Raw genomic sequence first — 19,898 nt, 5'->3', positions numbered from 1 at the left:
AGGTAGGTCCGGATGGGGCAGTCCATCCGCTGACCTTTGCCGTAAAACTTTTTCTGGAGCTTTCCTAAAACCTCCAGGAAGCCCTTCAGTGGCCCCTGCAGAAAGAAGGACAGATTCATGAATGTTAATCTTTCTGCACGTATACGTGATTCACTACATGTTAGACACACTACAACTGAATTCAGGCCAACTGAGCTCAATGTGTAGATTTTACAAGCGGATTTAATTTTACACTGTGTAAAATGTAAGCAAAAAGAAGGAACATCCAACGATTTGCAAATCTCTGAAAACCATATTTTGTATTAGATGTTTAAACTGAGAAACAAAAATCCAAGCTGGGACAGGCCCAACTGCGCAAAATCCTTTCTTCTTTCAATAACGATCTGTAAACATCTGAGAACTGAGGAGAACAGCCGCTGGGCTTTTGGAAGAGGAATGATGTCCAATTCTTGTTGAATGTGAGATTCTTGTCATGTTTTTCATTTCATGATGCACGGTACACAGAACAGTGGTGTTTAGAGATCACTGTTCACATATGGCTTCGTCTTTGTGTGCTTTCTGTGGATGACACGGTGAGCTGTGTTCACAGACAGCGATTTCTGGAAGCATTCCTGACCCCATGCAATGATTTTCATGACAGAATCATGTCTGTTTTTAACGCAGTGCCACTTGCCTAAGGATCATTCATATCCAGTAATGATTTTCAGCCTTGTCCATTGCGCACTTTTCTAGACTTTTCTTGCCATCTTCACAACTTTTTTTAGACAAGTTACTGCCATCTAACTCAAAATTAGCTGTTTTCCATAAAAGTAAAATGTCTCACTTTAAAAATTGCATGTTTTCAGTGGTGAAACAATGTGGAGATTTTGATTTTCATTTACATTTTACACAGCTTTCCAACTTTTTGGGAATTTGGGTGGTTGTTGTAGGTAGGTGTAATTCTATAAGAAATAAGAGTGTTATTTGACTTTTGGTGTCCCTTCCTATCATTCTCCAATGGAAAAATGTCTCGCTGTGTATACTGTACATGGTCTAGAGGCTTGTTTTCATGCGCCTTCTCGTGCTCAAAGAACTTGTCCAGTCCATGGGCCTTGCAAATCCGCTCAGACTCATCTGAGAAGAGGACGGCATCTCCATCAAAGGCAACACGGAGCTGAGTGTCCGACACTTCCTTCATCTTCTCCGGAGTAAACATGATGGCTGCTGCTATACCTGGGTCACATATTTGACAGAGGTTATCTTTGAAAATTAGCTGTATTCATGGACACTGATTATACAGGTCTGCAACCAAAAAACTACATAGGATTTTTTTTTTTTACTGTTTCTTATGGATTTTTACCAATTGAAACCAGGAAAAATATTATTTAAATTCCATCTTGTCAGGTTTTTCTTGCAAAACTCATGTTTTTAGTGTATTTAAGTGAAAATTTCCCCTTTTCAACTGAAATCTGGTATCCTATACTTGAGTAAAAAAAACCATATCCAATAATGATTTCTTATATTAATTTAACCGTTCTGAGAGTGAGACAATTATAAATATCAAGAATATTGACAAGGAATATTACAGACATGAGAATATTAACTGTAACAGGCTGCATACATGGTTCATGCATGCACACTGGTGTCCCAACAGGTTTATTTTGTTCATAGGGAAAAATAAGGAATTTCAGAAAAATTATGCATAGTTAATTGTGTTTTTGCAAAAAAAACAAAAAAAAAAACAAAACTGTATGTGATGAAGGGAAATGGATTCAAAACTCTAAAAAACATAAAATTTACCAAAAATATCCCATGCAGCTGAATCTTTTTTTCTTTTTTTGCAGACCTGTGTTATCACACCACAGAGACTGGCACTTACTTTTTTTCATTTTTTAAGGGACTTTGTTTAGGAGTCAGTAATAGAAGCAGGTTGTGTACTCACCTTCTGCCAGAGCTTCACGAACCTTGACAGGGTCAGCAGACAGGTAAAGATTAGTGTGATAGGCCTTCAAGTATCCTATGGGACTGTTTCCTCCAGTCATACAGAAGCGCTCAATAAACAGCTCTGCAGAAAGGAGAAATCAAAAGCTAAGGAGGCAGTCAATAACACTGATCATAGATGATATATTCACACACACACACACACACACACACACACACACACATACATATGTGTGTACTTCCTCTGGAATATATCCAGAGGTGTGTGTCCCTTAAAGTTGCATTATTTTTAAAAGCCACCAGGGGGAGATAATTGTGTTTCAAAAAGACATTTTGCAGGACACTAGCAAAACAATCAAACTACCCACTGTAGTCAGTGTTTATGATTATTATGCTACTTTTTTATTATTCGTAATTTTTTCTTGCTTCTTTCCCATCATGGTGAACTCCACCGAGCTGTTCAACTGAACTTTTAATCAGTCAACAATCTATCGATGCACAGTGTAACCCTTGTGGGTTTACTAGTTGTCAGCTTCTGAAGGATTGCATGGATGCAGCGTAGGTTGCATATTTAATCCCTAACTCTGCATAACCAAATACCTATGCAAACAGACACCAATACAATGCTATGAATTCAACTTCACAGGAACCTGGACTATTTGTTAAAGCGGGCAGAAGTGAGGGGTTTCCATTAATTATACGAAACAATGCTACTTTAATGAAAACCAATAATTTAATAATGGAGCTGGACATGATTAAAATGGTCACTTTTACTTAACATTTAGTTGCAGAAAATATCCAGAGGAGGCAGAGCCGGGAAAAGAAGGAAAGTGCCATGATTTTGTGATTTTCTTAAGTGAGTATGGTAATCTGGTGCTAAAGAGCCAGGACCCAAACTCTCACCACTTATTATTGGGGTCATACTATGGGACTGGGATCATGAGAAACATCCCACTATAACCACTGTCAGTCTCTATTCATCCAGTGTGGCTCGAGTGACTCCTTAAACTGAGCCGAGTGGAAGTCTATTGACACGCTTCAACCAAGAAATAAACAAAAGGGGCTTCGGTTAAATAGTGAAGCCTCACATTACAAGAGATTCTTAGATTACAGTCAGTTCTTTTCCTCTTCTCTTTCTATCCGTCCTTTTTCCTTTTATTTAGTCAACAGAGGATACTGCAATGCCTTGAGGAGAGTCTGTGAGCACACTTGTGTGCCTGTGTGACCTGGGAAGGACTTGGGTCATAAAATAACCCACAGTGTGGGAACAGAGGCGGCCAGCTGTGGAGAGCAGCTGGAGAAGAATATGAGTCAATACCAAAGTTCAAAGTTCAGTTTTTATAAAGAGCTAGGCATAAAATTCTCAAATGTATTTTAAGGGTGTATTTGTTAAGGGCTCAGTGGCTCCAGTTACTTGTTACAATCATATGGAATAAAACAAAAAGTCAGTTGTTTTTGTTGTTTTTTTGCTAAATCTGTGTTTCAGAAAGAAGGATTATCCAGGGTATGCTCAAAATCATTAGCTAATGAAATGTCAGTCACAACTCTTTAGCCAGCAAGTGTGCAGTTTCACAGTCAGATCTGCGCCCTGCATTGATCCAGTTGAGGCTTTATAATGATGCATCACAAACCAGGAAGTGATATGATGGTCGCTATGTTGATTGTTTGTAGCGGTTATTTTATTAGTCTGTATCTGTGCATGGCCCTCAAACAGTACATGTTGTCTAAGCTAAGAATGCTAAGTTAACAAGCTCATTAGCATTCTACCCACATCCAAATATGGTCAAGCTTCTAGATACAGGTAACACTTTAGTAAGGGTTGCAAAACACATGCCAATAGGTAATATTATGGTGGCTCTGTCCAGCCCTTCTGTATTATCTATTGTTTGAATCCTGTGAGCTTCAGATGTATATTAAATGTTGTATCTACATAAAAGCAAACCTTAATCTTTCCCAAAATGCTGATCAACTGTTTGTGCTTGCTTTTTCATGACTGCTCTGTAGAAATTATCAACAATCATATTTCTACTTTATTTACACCACTTTCTTAAGATATTACAGTGAGTTTTTAAATTGCTCATTTACCTTGAAAATATGAAACATTTGATTAAAAATTAATAAATTGACACGCATTTTGACTTTTTTTAGATTTTTTTTTTTTTAGGGGAAACAACGTCATGCAATACTTTCTAATGAATTTTATCTATTTATTCCAATATTCTTATTTTATTTTTATTATTTTTTTTGTCTTTTTCTGTAGGTACAACATATGGACAAGACTACTAGAATACATGTACAGGAGCTGCTTATGGCATGAAGCTGATAATGACAGAGGAGGTTTTAATTCTGGCAGAATCAGCAGAGAACTGGTGACTTTTACACAGTTATACCCCTCAACACTCAGCGAATCCACTTGTGTAGCTTTTCATGGTCTGCTACTTTGTGTCTCAGTTCCTGAAAACATCTGGTTTGTAATAATACCATTTCCAGTTGATGGTGGAATATCTAAAAGTTAAGAAATTTCATCAACTGATTTCTTGCAATGGTGGCATCCTCTTACAGCACCACGCACGAGTTCACTGAGCTTTAAAACAACCCATTCTTTCACAAATGTAAAGGCAGGCTGCGTGGCTATGTGCTTGATTTTACAACACCTGTGGCAATGGGACTGAAAACACTTGAATTAAAAGATTAAAAGGTGTGGACCAATACTTTTTATGTATAATGAAAGGTTATGTAACCAAATAATTTAAAAAATGCCATAACCACTTATAAATTCTACATGTTGCGCCTTTAAAGGTCTAATTAAAAAGACAACTGCTGAAGAGAACAGATAAAAGGACATGTCACCCAGATGCCCCTGGAACTCACGGTGGTGATTAATGGTATTGATGAGTCTTAGGCCCACATTTGCATGGTTGTTGGTCATGAGCACAACATCAAAGAGCTCCTCGCTCTCGGGGTAAAGCTCCCTCAGTTTAGCGTTCACAGCCTCCAGAGCCTGGGAACACGAGCAGATAGGTTTCAGTTATACAAACAGGGTAATTCTGTATCCCCGCAGTGGGATGGAAACGTGTGAATGTGTTTGAGTGGGTTTGTGGTTTGTATTCATCCACCGCCTCCGGAGACACGACCTAACACTGACAACAGTGAATCTCTCTCTGTGTTAGTGTGCATGTGTGTGTGTGCTTGTTTCTCCAGCTCTTTGCCTTCCCAGTCTCTGACCTTGACAAAGGAGAAAGCAGGTCCGGGGCTGAACGGCTCCGTTTCGTGCTCCACTTGGTACTTGATGTACTCTTCCATGCCTTGCTGTTCATAGATCTGCTGCTCCTTCTCCATGTTGAAGAGGACTCGAGATGACACGGCGATGGTGATGGCATTTTCAGGCTTTGGCTGGAGCGTGAATGAGAGGAGCTGAGATTGTTACCCAGTTGGGTAGAGAGCTGTATTTTTTTTCTTGAACGTAGGCACAAGGGACCTTATAATTTTATAAGAACATGCACAAGATCCTGATGAAACCTTTATGTTATTGACCTTGCCTGGCATGCAACAGTAGATAAACTGAATGAGCTGATGTGACAGAATAGAAGTGACAGCATGATATAACATACTTTCCTCAGAGCCTGATAGTGCAGGTCCAAACACCAGAAGGGCTGACACCTGTTAACTCTTTAAAGACTGAGGCGTTTAAATTGCTTGCATAATCTGAAAGGTTTCCTTTTGTGTAAATACTTTGGTGTTTATGAGTCCACTAAACTTAGAAATATGCTGTCACACCCTTTTATTTAATTGACAGCACGAAGAAATCCACAGGATGAAAAATATTCAGACTACTTAAAAAGTATTAATCGAATCAGGACATATTTCTGTCAGATTCCCAGGTTAGACAATTCTTTGTGTTCTTAATGTGCTTTAAGTTTTAGGTGTTTCAGTTTTGAACCCTGTAAGTTCTGAATCTTCATCTATGTTTTGGAAGAAAGCAAAAAAACCAGAACTGTATATTATGATTGCAAAGATTAGGGTTAGCGCTAAGGCTGAGGTCATCACCGATGATGACTTGGACCTGGCAGGGTGAAATTTCGATTCTTCCCCTCCAGAAAAAAAGTCCAAATGAGGTCACTTTACTGACCCGAAACAAGACCCATCTGTACCTCGCTCAGTCTCCAGGCAACACAATACAGCCGCGCCATGCCTCCTATACTATCCTGTTTCACTGAACTACATTGTTATGTGCTTTTATTTTCAGTTAACCCAAAGCTATAAATGATGCATTGCAGACCTGTTTCAACCCTCCCCCTGGTTTTGAGAATGTTGAGTGGCTCTGTGTGTCTGCACTCTGTCATTTGTCATCCATAAGATGACATAACTCTTTGACACTACAGGCAAGAATAGTGAACATGAATCTGCCTTGGCTGATAAATAAGAGTACAATTGTCACGCTTTAATTTTAACTTGAATTATGTGCAAGGAGAATCTCCTTTTGCGTTGTATAATTAATAGTACCTGTTCTGTAAGTGTAGATGGATACTGTAAACAAAAGGCTGTATAGATACTCACTGATTTAGGTTTCCTGGTGGGGGTCGAGGGCCTCAAAACTGTCCTCGCATCTTCCCAAGGGGCTCGGCTGCTGTTGTCTCCATTCTTGGTGAAATCTTGTCCGCCGACATTCAGACTTTGGCCGTTGTTTAGACTCATCTTACCTCTGTGGTTCACCACTCTCCTCCAGGACCACACTGAGCCCTAGCGTTTCCCCTCGATGGCTCACTTTATTAGTCCCCGTCTCTCTCTCTGGCAGGAGTTCCCAACAAAGTCCTCACTCACTCTCACACATTTAGAATTTGAATTCAGTCCTGCTGCACTCAAGAGATGAGATCAGCCTGATTGCTGCAGCTGCAGAGCCACATAGCTATAATATAGCTCTAATAAGGCCGGAGCAGCAGCGAGAGGTTGCAGGACGAGGATGGAGAGAGATTCAGGAAAAGGGCTGAATTCGAGCTGCAAGCACTTCCCTTTTTGTCTCTAGCATCACGCGTGTTAGGACATTCCTTCCTCAGCTCTTCCTTGCTTCTCTTTCCTCTCTCTCACACACATTACTGACTTCAAACCATTTTGCATCCTCCTCCTCTTTGTTAACCCTTTCAGTGTCTAACTTCCTGGAGCAGTACTACAGCACGTGAGAAAGTGTGTGGCAACTGCTTGTTGCTGCCTATTGGACAGAGCATGCTGGTGTGTCAGAGGAGGGATGTGTCACGATGCTTGAAATATAGCCCTCCTTGCCTAGAGATGTAGCATCTGATATAACACAGAGCACAACATTACAGCTATGATTAGGGCTGTGATTATAATAATAATTATTGTTGTTATTATTATTAGTGCATTTTATTATTATATTAGATTTAACTGCAAGAGTAATTATGCACATTGCATCCCATGTGCTTTCCACTCACCACTAACATTTCCTGCTCCTGTTCAGCAGTGTGAGAAATCGAGTCCATCCTGGGTCATTTACTCTCCCCCATGCTTTTACAAATAATGCCTCCTTGCCTCCTTCCCATTTAATCCCTTGAGGATGTTTCCTTGGATTGAATTACAAAGCCATGGTCGCAGTTTCCAAGCAACGGCCACAGAGTCAGACAGGCTGGGACTCCAGCACAACATCTAGAGCTGATTGGCTGTGTGGACACAAGAGGCAGTGCAGCCCGCCTCCCAACAAAACACTGGCATCAGTCAGAGGAACAGGCAGGTGATGCAGGAAACAAAGATGAAAGTGCATGTCGTGCTTTGAAGAACATGAATGCATTATTAATAGTGTTAGCTGGGCTTTTATCACAGCATACAGGCAATTCAGCAGCTAAAGATGTTTCTGGGAAGACGATACTGAGCAGACGCCCATGCAAGGAGTAAAAGAGGAAACAGACCCGCATCCTATCAGACTCCTATTGGATACAACATGCATCATGGCTGTCATTTTTAAATATCTACGAGCAATATACAAAGGCAACAAAGACTGACTGTTGACTTAAAAAAAAACCACATGCACATATTTTTAGCCACATACACATACAAATCTTAAACGTGTGTGTGTGTCTGGGTTAAATGTGTGTTATATTTTACAGGAACTGACAACCAAATTGCATAAAGCTGCACATCAGGGTTGATTACACTTATCTTTCCAATACAGCAGCTCACATGATTACGCCCCCCGACGGGATAATATATGTGTTGCTGTGACCACACACGCTCCTCCACGTACCAGACACAAAGAGCTTTTGTTGATTCTCTGGATTACTTTTATGGATTGAAGACAACTAATGGATTTTTTGGCTCAGTGTGTGTGTGTGTGTGTGTGTGTGTGTGTGTGTGTGTGTGTGTGTGTGTGTGTGTGTGTGTAGCATCAGATAAATATGTGTTCATTTAGATATTTGCACTGTCAGTAGATATGTTAGAGAGCAAGTGAAGAAGTAAGTGTTCAAAATGAGGAGATGTAAGAAATACAAATCTGACACTGTTGATTCAGTTCATAATTTCTATTATTGTATTTGTTTGTTTTTTTCTAAAGTTTAGCTTTGCATTTTTAGTTTCATACAGCAGCTTTGATTAATTATTAATACACAGATTTGTTGTATTATTAACAATGTACATTTATGCAAATTTTCAGGCAGGCAGGAAGGAAAGTACGTTTTGCATCAGCTTGAAATTATTTACAACCTATTTGTTCAAACAGTGAGGAGGAAATCACAGACCTGTGGATTCTGGCATAAATTTGTAGTTCACACTGGTATGCCTTTTTGAGGTGTTAATGCCTCTTTTCTGCTCCAAATGATGATGTCTAATCTAGAAGTGGTCTCACACATTTCCACCAGTAATGTTCACTTTGTTAGGTACACCTGTTCAGCTGCATGTTAGCACAACACAATACAGGCAAAACAGGTGAACCTCATGGCAGCAATTTAATCCATTTAGACATGTAGACATGAACAAGACGACATTCTCAGAATGAGCGTCAGCACAGGGGAAGGCTTTGAGTGTGACACGTTTGCTGGCTGGTCTGAGTATCTCAGAAACTGCTACTCTACTGGGATTTTTCCACAGCCATCTTTAAAGTTTACAGAAAACAAAGAAAATGAAAACATGAAAATGTCTTGTCAATACAAGAGGTTGGAGGGGAAAGGCCACAAAAGCTAGGAAGGAAGGTAACAGTAAGTCAAACAGCATGAGTGAGTATGGATCCATTCTGCACTGTATCAACAGTTCAGTCTGGTGCACACTGCAGGGCCTTTAGTACCAACTAAGTGTTGTTTAAACATGCCACAGCTTGCTGATCGTATGACCAAAGTGCACGTCTTTTGATGGTTGCTTCCAGCAGGATAACACACCATGTCACAAAGCTGTGAGAGGCCTGTGCCCCTGGCTCAGCACTACAACTGATTTGGAAAAGACAAATAAGTGCAGAGGAGTCAGCAGCATCACTCTTTTTTTCTTTTTTTTTGCATGTGACACTTACATCCACTAGAGTGTAGTAGAGGCTTGGTTGTGACTCTCTGCATGTTCTGACTACTTCACAGCTCCATTCATCTTTTACGGGGCTGTAAACAGAGGATGTGAAATAGAAACTTTGCAAGTGTGAGAGAGGAAGTTGTTAAACTGTAGTACACTGCTGTCTTAAAACATTTAAACTTTTCAGTCCTTGCTGCTATTATTATTTTCTAACAAATAATAATAGAAAAATAACCCCAAATATAAGACCAAATGTTAGATAAAAGAAAACCCAGTAAAATGTGACAATAAAGCTTTGCATACGGCAGCGTGCATGAGTATCAGGAGCAATAAAAGGGTATATGTTAACAAAACTATATCAGCATCTTTCCTATTAGTTGTAATTATGTAAAAATTGCAGTTGTGCTATCTGCACAACATCACTGATGTTTTTGCCATTTAAGAAGCAAATCCCTGAGCCTACAATTATATTCGCCTTTGTGTTATAGCCTGAAACTCTTAGGGGGTTAACAGGACACGGAGACAGTTGGGCCGCACCCACCAAGTTGATTTGAATAACGCCAGCATTTGGCCTGAGGCTCACAAGAGCCAGCCTTTCTTCATACCGGCTGTTAAACCACTCCCCGCCTGATGCACCCTGTAGTGGCGGGAAATGTTAACAAGGACACAGAAACACTATAAATAGGAATAAAGAGGGAGTCTGGGATTGCACTGACTGGACTCTGTACCTTCATTTATCCTGCAAAATCAGATACACCGTAAAAGACAAACAGAAAGGAAGAAGGCTAAAGAAGAAGCAGAAGAAGAAGCAACATGCAGCTCCACCTCCCTTTTTGGCGCGAGACTGCAATAGAGATAAAGGTCCTTTAGTGGGTGGAGACAAAGAGAAGGCATGAGTGGAGCAGGGCAGAACAAAGAGAGTAGAAACACCGACCACCCCTCCACCCCCCCCCACCCCCACCCCCCTTTACCCTCACTCCTTATCAGCCCCCCCCCCCCCCCCCCCCAAACACACAGCCTGAAGGCTTGAGGCAAGCCAGATGACTATTATAACCTTAATCAGTCCTTGAAAGCAGCCACTCAGGCATGTTCACCAGCACCGGATTCTTTGTTCTTACTGGGGTTTTATTTGGTTTTAGCTTCCTCCTTAATTTATATTTCAAAAACACACTGCCACACACACGTGCAAATACTGTTATCGTGCACAAGAAAGCTCACACAATCACGCTAAAGGGCCCGGGCTGTATGCTGAAATGGTGACATAGATCACTAAAAGGGACCACAATGTACTCCATATCCCTATCCTAATTCCTTGCCATTTAATTAAACACATCTACCTTTATGTTGTGAGGAAAAAAATACATAGCAGCAGTTCCCCTCACTTCCTGCCTTCTCCAATGGGTTCTTCACAAAAACAGGAAGTCTGTGCTGCTCATGTGTTTCCTAGGTCTCTCTGTCTTTCACAAGAACACACACGCAGGCTTATAGCGGGAAAGGGAAAAACAGGGCATTCATTATTGCATAATCTCCACAGAGGTGGACACTATAGACCTCTCTGACAACAGCAGTCACTGACTGTCATGACTTGCAGTTGAAAAGAAGGAATTGTAACTATGCAAAACGAACAGACGCTTCTGCACCTTTGCCATCTGATAATGCAGACCTAGACTACTTATATGTGTCCTTGGATGTGTGTGCATTTGCATTCGAGCACTTTAAAAGTATACTGATGCAAAAACGCCCTGCATCAGCCTCGCTTTGCAGTAACTGGTCAATAAATTGGCCTTTGTGTGGCGGGGATAGGGCCTGACCCAAGGACCTGGGGAGAGGGGGGGGGGGTAAAAGTTGTAGGGGTGGTGGTGGGAGTTGCGGTTGCAGGACAACAACTATGAGGTCTGTCGGGGGGTTAAAGGGGACAGAGGGGAGGGGTAAAGCCCCTCTCTGAGTAGCTTTTGGGTGAACGGGGGGTTGGGAGGGGTTGATGGCACTCAATGGGGCTAAATTCAAAAGATGCAGCAAGTGTCCCAACTTTAACTGAGGCAACCCTACACCACTGAGCCAAACAATGGAACATCTGCTGGCTGACAAAAGCTGGCAGTTTGCTGAGAGAGCAGCGCTAGCTGTGTGTTGCTTCTCTGTGTGTGAAGCCCCCCCAGCAGTGGCTACAGGTTTGAACATACTCCTAAGATTCTTGACTGATTACCGCACCTCCTCTGAACATAGCAGATTATTTCACTTAATTTTAAAAGCATAAGACTTTTATTTTTTAAGTGGTTCTAAGAGTAGAGGAAGTTGATTCTGGCAGTCAGGGAAGTTACCAGATAGAAAAAGTACTGGTATGCTGGACTTTGAAGTATCTAAGTTATGTGTGAGTGAACTATCTGCCATGACAGATTGCCATCTTGAACGTGAGTTTCAGATTAACAGGTAAAACTAACAGTATTAATATAAACATTGCAGTAACTTAAGTAATCAGTGTATTTATTTGCTTGTGTTTTCATTTGGAGGTCATTTTAGAGGTTCACATGAGCAAACAAGGAGGAACAATAATATTAACTAGAAGTTTTGTTTGTGTCAACCTGAAGAAGACTTTTTTGTGCTTTGTTGACTTAAGAAAAAAATTACATTTTGTTGTACACATTGTTTTCTGTATACAGTTCAAATCAATACAATCCAAATCACAACAAGAGTAACTTTAAAGGGTTTTATATTTTAAGGACCCTGTAATAATAGAGAGAAAACCCAGCAGTCAGACATCCACCTATGAGCAAGCACTTGGTGATAATGGGAAGGAAAAACTCCCTTTAAACAGGAAGAATCATCTGGCAGTACCAGAGTGTTTCACCTAGGCTGAGGCCTGGACTTGGGCTGAGCCATCACCTTCTTCTGTTTCTTTTGCAACCATTCTGATGTAGATTTGCTGTGCTGGGGATCACTGTCCTGTTTATGATGCAGTTTGGACCAAGCTTTAACTTTTGGACAGATGGCCTCACATCTGACTCTAGAATACTTTGATATACAGAACAGTTCATGGCTGTCTTAATGATTGTAAGGTGTCCAGGTCCTGTAACTCCAAAACAAGCCCAAATCTCCACCCCACCACCACGGTGCATGACAGCTGGTATGAGGTGTTTGTGCTGATATGCTGTGTTTGGTCTTTGCCAAATGTGGTGCTGTATGGTATGACCAAAAATGGCAAATTTTCCGGCTGCAAAACTAATATAAAAAGCTAAAAGGTTGCTAAAGCAGTGCTAGATTTGAAAGCCTTAAGTCTATCACATCTGCAAGTTAGCATTTTTGTATTAAAAGAATAAGTTAAGCAGCCTTACAAACACACATTTTACTCATTGCCTTCTAAAATACAATGCACTGTTAATTACAAGCTAACCATCAAGAAGTCAAACTCAGCAAAACTAAATGTGGAAAGTCTCGGCTAAAAACACAAGCCAGAAATTTATAGCTTCTGCACAGAGCCACACAAACAGTAACTAAACAATAAATTATAGGCAGCCAATGACCAGATTTTATATAAATCTCAAAGCATTTAAGACCAGTTTATATTGTAATATGTTATAAACACACAGTGAGGCAAATTACCTCCTTTATCTCAGTTAATTTCTGCATATAAACTGGAAGTAGTTGAGCTTAAAGCTCCATGTTTAGCCAAAGACACTGGAACAACAACAACCATAATAATAAGCAGAAGAACTGAGCAGCTTTAAAACACAAAGTTGTAAGTTGCTTTACAACAAGAAAAAGCATAATAAAATACAAAGCATAATTTGAGAATTAATTACACAGAAACAATGCTGTGTTGTTTCTGTGTAATTAAAAATTAAGAATAAAAGGAAATTTAAATACAATAAATAAGCTGATGATGAGACAGAAACACATTATTCATGTCCTCTAACACAAAATATATTTTACTCTTCCTAACCATCTTGACAATTGACTGCTTTATTAGCATCAGCGTATGGCTTGAGATAAATTGGGCACTCATTAGCGCCCGAGGACGAGAATTTTGGTGGGAGCTCGAAGACCTTTTGATGGGTTCATTATAATCGGAGTGGTGCTGTGTCTGGGCCCAGATGGCGATAGTGTTCACACTAACAGGATTAAGATAAACCCTAGATTAGATTATTACCCTCCCGAATTTATGCTGCTGTCTCACAATGGGCCAGACGCGGATGGGTGACAAATTAAAGGAAAAAACCTGCACGCTCATAAGTACTTGTTACTGCAAATCAGTACCAAGCAATCTGCGTTATCTGAATCTAAACATTTTTTATCTTTGTGGGATTAGTCCCTTCTCGAGGAATGAGAGGGGGTCACTGAAAGATAAGAGGGTGAATAGTTTACTGATGTTTTCACACTCACAGATGTTAACACAGCTGAGGATAAATGGAAGACTTTTGAGTGATTTGTTAGACAGTTCACTAAGTGTGACTCTAATTTTGACATAGCTTTAAATAAGAACACCAAGCCACAGTAAAGCTACTCTCGGGGCCCAGCATCCTTATTTTTTTCAGTTAATTTGTCACCCATCAGCTGTCTTCTGAGGAGGGTAGTTGAAGTGCTTGTGGGGAGTCACAACAAAAGCCTTACGAATTGCTGTGCTGTACAACAGGTGCTGCACAGGAACTTGTGACCCCCCTCCCTACGGTGGCCCTGAGAGGCCAAACGGACTGCAACTTCAGAAAACACTTGCAAAAAGAAAAATGCTGCAAAAAGAAAAACACTTGCAAAAAGAAAAATGCTGCAAAAAGAAAAACACTTGCAAAAAGAAAAACGCAGCAAAAGCACACAAAGCACAACGGAAATAGGAAAAAAGACAACGGAAATGTTTCTGGGGAGACAATAACCGGACGGACCAATTGCACGAACCAAAACATGCTAACAAGTGCACTGGGACTGGGAGACACTTCAAAGAAGTGGAGCGGCCAAAGAGTAAACTTTCAAAAGTAAGTTCTGAATATTATGTCACTTATTTATGTGCAAATGTTAGCCGTTAGATAGTCGACCTTAATCTTACAGAGAATGTGATGATTTTGTGGATAATTAAAGTCAGTCATATATCCACAAACACAACAGGCTGAAAGTCAGTGATGCTGCTCAGTTTGCAGTCCTGAATATCACGGCACAAGCAGGATTCACTGCACTGTTAATGTTAGCTATGTTATATTGCTGCCTCTGTTCGGTGGTGTCGAGCCAAACGGACTTTAACGTGTGTTTGAACGAGCTGACGGTTCACTCGTTAAGCTGAAAGAAAGATGCTTTAATCACAGCAGTCACACATGTGTCCACTGTACCATCTGGGAACTCTTCTTGTTTAGCGCTCGTAATAACACAAACACTAAATCCTCCTGTTTGTAGCAGTGTATACACCTGAGACTGTCACCTGTCTGTCTGTCCTGCACTCTCTCTCTGTTTCTTTCTCTCTGATTGTGGAATAAAAGTATGAACATGTATTTATAAGTTACACTTGTGTTTGAATCCTGCAGCTTATCACACATTTGATTTCCATGTGTGACAACTGCAAGTGTCCAGAGTGAGGACACACTGAGGGACCCACTGCTGCACATCATGTGTGAGGCTTTGCACCCCTGATGATCCACCAGGACAAACTCAGCAGTGTGTGAGGAAGAGGAGGAGGAAGAGCCAGCAGCAGCTGACAGATGGAGAGAATAGACAGACTGTTCCCTGTTTGTGAAGGACTGTTTAAGTGAAGATTTAAGGTGATAGGAAATATAAATAAATGCAACTTGAATCTTTACTGAAGCTCAGTGTTTGGCACAGAGTTCATGCTCACTGCTGTAATAACTAATAATGATTAATATAATATTGGCCATATTATATTTACATTACCAAAGTGAGATGACTTTAGTCTCATGAACAACATTAGCTAATTGTTATTTACTAGCTAATCTTAAATGACTGTTCAGTACAAAAATGAAGCCCAACAATCATGTTTTACAGTCCTGTGGTCTCAGCCTCAGATACTTATCAAATCACACAAAGCTCATGTAGAAACAAATGTACAAAATATGTTCTCCTTCATTTCTGTCAAACAAAGCTGTATGAAACGTTTCCAGCTGTTAGTATCATGGTTGCTAGGCAACCTGGGCAGCGCGACGGAGGCTAGACCGTCCCATTTCACAAGCCTACAAGCCTCGCACTTCCGGCCTCAGCAGTCTTTGAGTACGCGGCCCTTGAGGACCGTTAAGGCTGCGTACTTTAAGGCTGCAGACCCTGAATTGGGAAACAGTCCCTGAATTGGGATACAGCCATACATACATGTTTTGGTTCGTGCAACTGGTCCGTTCGGTTATTGTCTCCCCAGAAACATTTCCGTTGTCTTTTTTCCTATTTCCGTTGTGCTTTGTGTGCTTTTGCAGCATTTTTCTTTTTGCAGCATTTTTCTTTTTGCAGCATTTTTCTTTTTGCAAGTGTTTTTCTTTTTGCAGCATTTTTCTTTTTGCAAGTGTTTTTCTTTTTGCAAGTGTTTTTCTTTTTGCAGCATTTTTCTTTTTGCAAGTGTTTTCTGAAGTTGCAGTCCGTTTGGCCTCTCAGGGCCACCGTACCGTGACACCTATGTGTGCTCGTTTGGGTTTAAGAGCACATCCATTTGTTGGACCTGGTTTGACACAACTCAGCTGAGGCCAGATGCATTTGGATAAACCAACACGCGGGGCCTGTTCCAGCTGAATCATCGCTGTTACATAACAATGGTCTTAGAAAGGGGAGTGTGAGCGGCACAGAGAAGGAGAGAAACCGAACCTCAGAAGACTGACCTAGATCAGCAATCCGACAGATAAGTACCCGAAGAAAGGGTGAGGAGGGGGAAAGAGAGGGTGGTGGGAGCTCTCACTCTGGAGGGTGTTGTGGGTGATGAGAAAAACAAACAGGAAGCCAGGAATAGTGGAATCGCCACTCAGGAAATATGACGAATTTGGGTCAGTAGGCAGAAAGATTAAGGACAATAAGCAGCGAAAGTTTCCTTGCGCATTTTGGTCATCTGTGTTTTGTGTACACCCACAACCAGATGTGTGCATGAGCGCCTTTTCCCGCTTGTGTTTTCCACATCTTCCCTGACCGTCAGCCTCTTGAAAATAGAATAAGGGGAAGGGTGTGTGTGTGTGTGTGTGTGTGTGTGTGTGTGTGTGTGTGTGTGTGTGTGTGCGTGCGGAGAGTTGAGTAAGAAAATGATGACAATAAGTCCACTTCTTGTCTTTCCACCAAACTAAGATTCAGAAAATCTGTGTGCACAACCTAAACACAGGGCCTCTGACTGAAGATTATTCAGCTTATTCTCAAAGACAGAATCATAAGGTTATTATTTTTGTACCACATTTATTGTATACTGTTGTATATTATTGTAAGTCAGCGATGAGCCGCCAGTCTTACAATCACGACCTGTGCAGTGCGTTCATGGTCTGCTTCCTCCTCTGTCCCACTGTGTCAACAAGCAATATAAACACACTACACAAGTCAAGCCAGTCACACAGCCAGATAATACACTGAAAATATTGCACAATGTGCCAGTGTCTGTATCTGTGTCTGTGTGTGTGTGACTGTTTCCCTCTCTCTCTCTCTCTCTCTCTTAAAATGCATAGCTAAGAGATTCATCACAGTGACAGCTAGGGGATTTTAACAATTGCGAAAGCTGATCCTCTCACTTCTTTCCTAGAACACGCATGCACTGCCTGAGTTGCTTAATTAAAGGTTAAGTGACATTAAAAAAAAAAAGAAAGAAAGAAAAAGAGGCTCTCCAGATTCACATGTACTGTAGTTAATCAGCAAGAAATGCCAGAGCAGCAAGTACTACAAGTCTTTTTTTTTTCATCAGGGAGACTTGCCAAAGATGTTCTTACCTGCTTTTTTCTTTTTTTCTTTCTTTGTTTGCCATTTCATCTGACGAGATGTATGCCAAAGATAATAAAGTCAAAAATATAAATTCATTCTTTCACTGGCAGCACATAATCAGGGTGGACTCGTTGTTTAACACCTAACTGTATGTGATAAAGTAAATTACAGTGCGTTTTCTGCCGTCTTACTCACAAGAGGTTAACACAGCAGTTGGCCCCACATGTTGGAATTGGCTTTACTAAGAATGCCAGATGCGCTTCTTGAATAACAAATAAGGGATTCGTGCCTCTTCTTGGGATTGAAACGGGAATCTTTTTCTTGGTAGGTGAATGGGCAAATATACGTGTTTCATCATTTCTGAACTTGTCAGGGTTCTTTCAGCTTTCCTAGCCTTTCCTCTCCAATCTCACCCTATCTGCTTGGTTAAACACAATTTGAATCAATCATTTACCCTTTTAATAATGCTACCCAGTATTGAGTCAAAGGATTTCCCGTGCAGCAGTGCACTGATGCATCTGACAAGAAGTTAGCGCCAGTATTAGATCTTATTCTTACAAGCAGGTGCTCTGTCATTGCACATTGCCTAGTCGCAGCAAAAAAAAAAAAAAAAAAAAAAAACAGTGGATTGACTCAAAAAGAGAATTTAAGATTTCGCAAGACAAGTGTGTGACTGTGGGTTTAGAACAAGGATATAAATCAAAACAAGGCTGCCCTCCTCCCAGTCAAATCATCAATTCTCCACAGTCCCACCCTAGTCTTACACATCACACACTGCCTGACCAGCAGTGATGCTGTCACTTTTCTCGAGGATTTGCAGCGTACGCTACAAGTCTCGGCACTTATATATACTGGATATTGAGCAAGAGCTATAGGCTACAGTGAGAAATTGCAGCTGTAAAAAGTGAGAGGCACGTTGCTCAATGTGGAAGACCAGAAAATCCAGTCTGGCAAGTTAACCGTCAGCGGCACAGAGCATCCAGCAGGACAATCAGATCCTCTTACCTCATTGTTTCCCTCAGGAAAAGTCTTGTTTTTTAAAAAAAAAAAAAAAACTGGAGCCCAGAGTGTCTGCTGTCAATATTAGCAGGAATGCAAATGGTTTTCACCTTTTAAGTTAAGAAATGACACTTTTTTTGTCACCGTTCATGTCTACATAGCGCACTGCAGGAACCCACGTGTGCAGTATGTTTTAGTTCCTCAAACAGCATCTCAAGATATGATATTTTGCCCAAGAACTAACATTTTATTTGCATCCACGACACGATGCACTTAATACTTTACATGTTGCTGGTGGGAGTTAGAAAATGAAGTGGGAAAGGTGATTTTTAAATGAATTTTGTCGTTGGAAGGTAACTGGAAACACACAGAGACGTTGTTCCTATCTGGCTCAAGACCTGATATCTGATTTCTGCTTTCACTTCCTGATGCAAAATAACGTTTAAGCAACAAACTAGAGGCCATGTGCACCGAAGCTGGTCGCCATCACAAGTTTGTTCAGGTTTGCATTACCTGAGATCCTGGTTGGTTTGTTTTCCCCTTAGTGTGGAAATATGAGACCTGCAAAACATACCATTTTCTTCAAGAAATATAAGGTAATTGGGAAGAAAGTATAGCATAGTCAGTATTAAGTTATGTTAAACTGAGCCTCATGAGGCCAAATGTTGACTTGGTGAAGGAAATATATATTAAACTGTGCCAGAAAACAGTGCCCTCAGGACTAAAAACGGGACCCGTTGAATAAACACGAGCAGGTGGAACGCCAGTTCCAGGCATAACAAAAGCCAAGTGAGGTGCGAGACGGTTGGAGTTCAGGGTGTGCCTGGCTCGTCTGTCAGGCTGAACTTGAACAAAGTGCCTGCTTTGAGTTTATTAAACAAATGACTGCAGCTCAAACCTGAGTCATCCAGGCTTGCAGAGACTCGTTGGTAAGGTCGCACACCAGGCAACAACATCACCAGGAGCTTGGATGCATGAAGTTAGTTTCATATTCGTCCTTTAGGCCAATTTACTATAGAATGAATTCCACTTAAAAGGGGTGAATAGAAGGATGCTAACATATTTGAGACCAGTGTTTTTAATGTAGGTTAAGAATGGTCTACATTTTATGTATTGCTTTAGATATATATTTAGATATATATATATATATATATATATATATATATATATATATATATATATATATATATATATATATATATATAGATATAGATATAGAGAGAGAGAGATTTTTTTTTTTTTTTTTTTTTTTAAGAAAAAAAAAAACCCAAGGGACTGTTCTAAAGATACCGATTGTATTTGTGTGTGAGTGTGACCCAATTCAGAGCACATCAGGTGCCCAGCATGCAGCAGTCACTGCAGAGGGGAGAATCACACAGGAATCTCTTCAAGGACGAGTCTCAAGGACAACCTCAACTCAACCTTGTGTAGACCAGCATCTTGTGCAGGAGAATCAATACGTTAAGATACTGTTTGCTAAATTGAATGATCTGCCCTTATTTTACACTTGATCAGGTACAATAGAAGGCGATGTTTCTGGAGGGCAGCAGCCCATCAGCACAACAGAGAGGCCCCTCATAACTTTCTCTATTTTAATAAAACAAACAGTAGACCTCAGG

At 40.6% G+C, this 19,898-nt stretch overlaps 1 protein-coding gene across 1 annotated transcript in view; it reads right to left on the bottom strand.

Annotated features, from left to right (window-relative positions):
* Positions 1-6,615, bottom strand: part of LOC120739794 (cytosolic 5'-nucleotidase 1A-like) — a 6,913-nt gene extending 298 nt beyond the window's left edge. The window contains exons 1-6 of the mRNA XM_040041685.1: positions 6,478-6,615; positions 5,146-5,313; positions 4,792-4,921; positions 1,922-2,044; positions 1,028-1,212; positions 35-95 (exon numbers count right to left, since the gene is read on the bottom strand). Coding sequence (XP_039897619.1) covers positions 35-95; positions 1,028-1,212; positions 1,922-2,044; positions 4,792-4,921; positions 5,146-5,313; positions 6,478-6,615 — 805 coding nt within the window. The remainder of the gene's footprint in view (positions 1-34; positions 96-1,027; positions 1,213-1,921; positions 2,045-4,791; positions 4,922-5,145; positions 5,314-6,477) is intronic.
* Between the last annotated feature and the right edge of the window lie 13,283 nt (positions 6,616-19,898).

The sequence above is a fragment of the Simochromis diagramma genome, unplaced genomic scaffold (genome assembly GCF_900408965.1).
Source record: "Simochromis diagramma unplaced genomic scaffold, fSimDia1.1 OVJJ01000304.1, whole genome shotgun sequence".
In the NCBI taxonomy this organism is placed as follows: Eukaryota; Metazoa; Chordata; class Actinopteri; order Cichliformes; family Cichlidae; genus Simochromis; species Simochromis diagramma.
Note: the sequence above shows the minus strand (reverse complement) of the source record. Positions and strands in the feature narration are given on the sequence as shown.